At 38.8% G+C, this 6,978-nt stretch overlaps 1 protein-coding gene across 6 annotated transcripts in view; it reads left to right on the plus strand.

Annotated features, from left to right (window-relative positions):
* magi2b (membrane associated guanylate kinase, WW and PDZ domain containing 2b) overlaps positions 1–6,064 on the plus strand; it is a 152,184-nt gene extending 146,120 nt beyond the window's left edge. For 5 of the 6 annotated variants that reach the window (XM_046848689.1, XM_046848687.1, XM_046848684.1 and 2 more), the window contains 2 exons: positions 2,308–2,396; positions 5,330–6,064. In XM_046848689.1, the coding sequence (XP_046704645.1) occupies positions 2,308–2,396; positions 5,330–5,386 (146 nt within the window). In that variant the 3' untranslated portion in view covers positions 5,387–6,064. The remainder of the gene's footprint in view (positions 1–2,307; positions 2,397–5,329) is intronic. The other variant, XM_046848688.1, reaches the window with a different exon arrangement.
* Positions 6,065–6,978: the final 914 nt, after the last annotated feature.

The following is a 6,978-nucleotide window of genomic DNA, read 5'->3' on the forward strand; positions in this document are numbered from 1 at the left end:
GAGTGTAGACCCTCCTGGTGTTTAATGTAAGAGTTGTTGTCCAAGCGGATCAACACATGGTGACATCTGAGGTCCGACAGGAAATGCTTCAAAGCTAGAAGCGAGACCAGCATCTCTAGAACTCTAGAACTCCCAACACGGGGCCCTGAGATAGGAACCCGGGATCTCTTCAGACATCTCAGGCATGCTCACCATGTGACCTTCATTGTACGGAGCAGATTGCCCCTCCGAGAGAACCCCTTTGGTCCTGAGCCTCCACTGAATGGGTCTCATGCACAGGAGGTCAAGTGAAACCACTTTAGACACTGCTGCCATAAGCCCCAGCAGTCTGTGGAACTGCTTGACAGTGAGTAACTGCATTTCTCTGATCCTCCTGACGGCCGTAAGCATGGACACAATGCGGGCAGGTGAAAGCTGAGCACGCATAATGGTCGAATTCTATATGACGCCTAAATACGTGGTTCTCTGTAATGGAGAAAGCACACTCTTTTTGGCGTTCAGCCGAAACCCCAGCTCCTTCATGTGAGCGAGAATGACATCTCGATGCCAGACCGGTAAGTGTTCAGATTGAGCTTATGTTAACCAATTATATGTTCATAGCAGTCTCTTTTGCGGCCCTGAGAGCTAAATCCGCCATGCAGCAGAGCTCCTGGGCCTCCTGGAGAGCGGAGCAAAGGGTTCGCATGGACATGCGAGCACAATATACACAGTCGGCTCCCAGGCATGCCACACATAAGCCGAAAGGTGTGCTTTGACTTTTTGCTTGAATTAATTTCTTATTTTTTTATACATATATTGAGACATGAAATATAGACAGACAATACACACAGAGTGCTTTATGAACAAACAGAAGCTAGTGTCGGCTTCACTCCATGTGCTTTTATAGCTTCCCTGTCATGACGTCACCTCACCGGTGACGCTGTGCTTTCCATTGGACGGATTACACATGTGATTCAGAGCATGGACAATGAGGAAGCGTTCCCAACGCGTTGTTGACGCAGCTTGAGTTCCTGAATAGGAACCGATCTTCCCATCACTAGTTCTGGTGTGATGTATATGAGTGTGCTGGTCAGGTGTCCACAAATATAATAATGCTAACAATCATTAAGGGAACCTAGTACATTTTTTTTTATTGTCAATTTAACATGAAATTTGGCTGCAACCAAACATTTAAAGCACCTAACATTAGCAAGTATTACAGTTATCAGGATGATTAACCCATCATTTCTGAAAGCAGTGCATTCAGCAAGTCACTTAACACTTCCATTCCTGGCTTTGACAAACTATTCACATCAGAAATACACATAAAGAAATGTTGCACAAAAGGCATATACCACACTGCCAAGTTTTTAGGAATGATTTTGGGCCAAGGTTGCCTAATCTTGCTAAATTGTTCTGACATTGCCTATTGATCTCAGACAGGGCATGAAGCCTTGCATAGACATCACATGTATCGAGGTAGACATTTTTTGCTTATTGTAGGCTGTTCCTGCAGTTCTGTGTGACTGAAGAGATTTTTAATAAGTCAAAAGTAGACTTTTTCTTTTTATTATGTGTGATTTCTATTTATCCTTTTTTTTTAGAAAATGCTTCTTATTCACAAAGCACATTCTGCCAAAAATCTTTTAGGACTCTAGCTAAAATCAAACCTGTAGGCAACATTTAGTTTTAAAGCTCAAAACTAGAGAATTTTAACATCATGTCTTGACTGATTGACTACATTTGTGGAAAAATTTGTGTGTACATGAAATATTCATTTAAAATATTCTCTGGTCTGTTTCTGGTCTCTACTGGCTGCAATTTTCTCTTACTTGAAAAATCTATAAGAACATCACAAATAATATTGTGGGTGTTTTTTTTTTAACTGATAGCTAAAAAAGTCAGTAATAACCACATTGCTGACTTAATTAAGACTATTTAAGGGTAGCACCTGTTTCCCTGTAGGGGTTTGAAGCTAATCTGTTTTTAATAGTTTATATAATTTTAATTGTCAGTGCACTCAGCTACCTTTATATCTAATCACTTCAGTGAACTCGAAGCACGTGTGGATGAGGCAGCGGTCAGATCTCTGGCCAGCAGCCCGTCACCCTCATCACACAAATTCACATTTGGATCAGCAGGCCGAACGAACCAGCTTTGAGCTGCTTTACCAGATCACAAATCAGCAAGCTGAAACCCAGCCAGTAGAGATAAGACATTGGTTTTGCACCATGCTGTTCTTTAACTGGTTGTAGTTTTGTTCTGGTCTTCTTCTGCTTTTACTCTTAACGCCAGTCATAGAGTAGATCTTTACTCCCTCTTTCGTAGGAATGGTACCTTCCAACCTTTCCATGTGCATGAAAAGCGACACTCTTGCCTCTCCCTATTTCTTCATAATGGGACACTCTAAAGACACGGTTTGTGGCAAACTGCATGCTTGCTTTTCTCTCTGTTTCTTCTTTTTGTTCCTTCTTTTTGGGGCAGTTCATCATTTTTTCAGCTCTCTGCATCCGGCAAAATAAATTGAAATTGCAATGAAAACACAGACATTCCTAAATCTTTCATTAGTGACAAAAATCTAATAATACAAGATGTACAGTGTCTGATTAAAGTTTGGAAACATCTAATCTTCTATTAATTTTGATATGCATAAATGTTTCTTTTGTTTATATGCAACAAACTAGGTAAAAGACAAAACCCAGACAATAATTAAAGAGTGGAAGACTGACTGGAAGAATGTTCTGTGGACAGATGAGTCTAAATTAGACTTTTGGCTCTAACAGAAGTTGTTATATAAGACAGAGAACATGCTAGAAGATGTTAGCAGACTGCCTCACACCCACAGTCAAACATGGAGGTGGGAGTTTAATGGTTTGGGGTTGTTTTGGATCAGGGAAGGTTGGAGACTTATTCTGGATAAAAAGATTACTAAACCAACATGACTACCATTCCGTACTTCAACACCATGCAATTTTGTCAGGACTGCAGCTAATTGGAACCAACTGCCCGAAGCGTACGTCCAAGCTTAGCGTTATTTAGAGAGTGTAACTATCATGGAATGACCTCCCCAGTCACCTCACCTAAATCCTATTAAACTGCTCTGGGATGAACTGGATCACAAAGTCAGAAAGAAATCTCCAACTAGTGAAGAACACCTTTAGCATAGCAAAGTAGTTAGCTGAATGTTTTGAGAAACAAACTGTCCAGAGGCCAAGACTGTGTAAAGCTGTTATTCATATTAAAGGAGGATTTTTCAATGGAAAACATCTGTACATTTCTATATTTGTTTGTTTGTTCAAAGTAAATCTTTGTACATTACCTAGTATGTTTTTACTAGTTATTTCCAAACTTTTGAAAGACACTGTATAATACAAGATACTTGACATTTTTGTACATAATAAAATTTTTGATAAAGAGGCATGCAGGTAAAGAAAAATATGATATGTATAATTAATGGCAGGTGTTATCAGATTATTCATTAGTCCGAATCGTGCATAAATCTTCACGGTCTTCCTCCAAATCTCCCCCTATTGTGTGACATTTACAATTTGTGAATCCATAGTAGGACCCAGAGAGTACAAAAGTTTTGGAAAGTGATTTTGTGTGCATTCGAATGCAAATGTTCACGAATGCCAATCAGTCATAAATTACCAGGGGCATACACAGCACGCCTGATTTGCATAAAAGTCAGTTTGCACACAGCTGCAATAGTCAAGATATTCTATCTATGCTAATAAAAAAACATGTTATGTCACTTCACAACAGCAACTGAAAGGCAGTGTTTTAGGGTTTGTTTTTTTCACAGAGATTTTAACCAGAAACCTCTTGCACCCTTACCAATGCTGTGTTTAAAAAGCTGAAGGGTGTCACATGACTGCTTTAATATTTAAATTCGTAAGTGACATTGTAGTACATGCTGTATAAAAGTGCAGTAACTTGATTCTGTATGATTTCTACAAGGTTCACATAATTTAGTCTTTAAATACATTTTACACACTCACTCAGGTATACCTTTGTCCAATATGACAGGGTTTTCATGAACAGAAAATTCCTTGTGAGATTGCTCTTGCAAACAATTTACGAATAAATCCTGGTTATATCTAGTTGTTAAATGAAACTTATTACTTTTCATTTTGGTTATTCAAATTATTAACTTCCTAGGTTGAGACTCAAACCATAATCATTGATGCCCAAGACTGAGATATGTCCCAGTACAAATGCCAACAAGTCCAAAAACTAATTTAAATCCAAGTACAGAAAACATCTTGAAACTGTACTTAAGTCCTACAGTACATGGTTTTAAAAAAAAAAAATATTGAAAAAAAAATATATATAAAAATAAACATTAGCAAGGAGAATTATTAGATTTATTTTTAGATTATTACATTTTACTTGACCATTGTCTTTGCACATTCAACCAGTTTATTTATGGTATTTTCTAAACTTTTGTTAAATATAATGTGATATATAATAATGTATGGAGTGTGTCGAAGTGCATTAGTTGTATATCAAAACCAATTTTTGTTTGTATTTCTAATAATGTTTGAGCTGCAATATTTCTCTCATTAGAAGTGTAGCTGTCACTCACAAAAGATATGATTATGAGTCTAGAGACACATCAGACTTTACAAACTGCATCTTTAATGTGTTATTAGGAGTAGGTTATGGATGTATATTTTAGTGCTAGGTTTTCATTCATGAACAATCTTTCTAACGCAAAGAGGCTCACAGTCTTATCAAAAATTTATATTAAGAGTATTGCTCTTACATTTAGCTCCATTTTAATTCTTACCTCAGGAGCTAAGAAAGCTCTAAATCTATCACTAGCGTAGGAGCTTAGCAATAAAAGTCAAATATATCTAAAATAATTTTTCATTTAATTCAAGTTTATTTTTATAGCGACATTGTCTCAAAACAGCTTTACAGAATGTACGAATTTAAATAGAAGTGAATTATGTGTATTTAGTCCTGATGAGCGAGCATCATGGTGGTTTTCGGAAGAAACCTTGAGAGGAACCAGATTTAAAAGGGAAATCATCCTCATTTGGGTGAGACCAAGAGTGTGATTATAAATCATTTAATTCATTACAAACACCAAAGAGTGAATAATATCCTGGGCACTGGGGTGTGTGATTATAATGTCTTTTCAAGCTTGTAGAGTCAACAGTAGTTGTGCAACCAGGAAAAAATGAAGTTGTGAAATTGTATATAATAAATGTGTATATATATATATATATAAAATTATTATTATATAATATATAGCTGCGTTTCATCCAAATCTTTGTTTACACATTTTTCAATATTTACATTTAAATGTCATATATGTTATTTGTCTTTTTTTGTTTACTAGACGGTGCCCCCTCCTGGAGTTCTGACCCTCCAGCCCTCGCTGCCTTGCAGGAAGTAGCGTGGCCCCGTTGAATGACTTGTGCCCTTTGTCATTGCCCATCATCTCACCCAGCCCTGCTCCCTGGACTCGCCCCGCCTCCCTCTATCTTTCTCTTTCTCTCTCTAACAGGCAGTGCATGATGGGCCTGGACCAGACATGGTGCTCACTGGAGGCCAGCTTAGCTCGGTGCCACCAGCATTGCAGAGTTGCACACAGAGGAGGGGTGGCAGGTCCATCCAGAAGAGCTGTGTATGAATGGGAAGCAAAGTTCTAGGAAATGACAAACAGTGTCTGGTATGAAGTCAGGGAACGAATGCCAGTCATGGATTGTCTGATCCAGGGTTTTTTTATGATCATAAAAGGGGATTGAACTCGCCTGGATCAAACAGGACCTCGGAGAAGACCAGACTGAACTGTTAAAGTCTGGTTTTCCTGCTCATTGGATTCTCTCTCATTGTGCTCCACTCACCATCTGATAGGGATCTGATCCTGTTCGTATATTCGGTTGATCATGTAGGAGGGCTTGTTTGTATTATTTTGAATTGCTTATATTACATGCCTCTCAAATCCCTGGGGCAACCCGTGAAGAAATCCTATGTGTAGCATGAAAGGTACCACAGTCACCAGAAACTTATGGAGAACTCGACTATTTCAGCAGAATCGTGTTTCATTAAATGTCAGTATTGGTCCAGCGTAGACATGCCTATGTGTACTTGTGTGAACACAACGATAAAGAGGTGAAGATCATGTCATCACACTGCACTTTTCTGTTGAGAAAACACGGTTTAGCTGAGAAAAGCTATCATTGTGATTTATAGGGTTTTTTAATAATCAGAAGCTAAAGGAAAATCGAAACAAACAGTATCATATAAACATACATATCAGTCAGCGACACAATCATGAAGACTTGTACCTCTGACCATCTGTAAAACAGGATCACGATAATAAACCATTATTAGAATAAGATGAGAAAATGCACTACGTTAATGTTATGAAGGCGAACATGTTTTTAATGACTGTGGACTAGCGAAGTGGAACCTACGATCCACGGATTTCTCAAACACCTCAGTGTGTCATCCTCGTTGTCCCTGTACTGTGCTTCATGAACCACACCACTGTGGGGCCGGGGCCCCCGTCCCGATGCTTAGAAATCGGCCCTCCGTCGTCTCCTTTTGCCTCGAGGCCATCAAGCTAAAGGGACATTAGTAGGTGGAAGCTGTGATGTTGGATTACACCCAGAAAATGGCAAAGCAAGAGAGGATTGAACTGTGCTGTCTGAGACTAAAGGAGTCTGAGTTAATTGAAAAGTGTTTGCACACATGGAGGAAATGGAGGTGTGAGCCTGGGAGATTAGGGGAAATAGCAGAGTGTGTATAGTGTGAACAGAGACCCAGTTGTATGGGGCAGAGTGCCTTACTGGCAGGAATGGATACAGCATGAAATGTGTTTTCTGAGACCACTAACAGTACCTGCTTGGACTGTTACATTGGAGATTTAGCTTTTTTTACATTAAACATGCAGCTGTCAGATTGTTAATGTCTAAAAAAAAAAACTACAGAAATGCGCTTCAGCTTTGACTGATCGTCATGCATTTTTTGTTTGATATATCG

This window comes from Silurus meridionalis, chromosome 5, assembly GCF_014805685.1.
Source record: "Silurus meridionalis isolate SWU-2019-XX chromosome 5, ASM1480568v1, whole genome shotgun sequence".
Lineage (NCBI taxonomy): Eukaryota > Metazoa > Chordata > Actinopteri > Siluriformes > Siluridae > Silurus > Silurus meridionalis.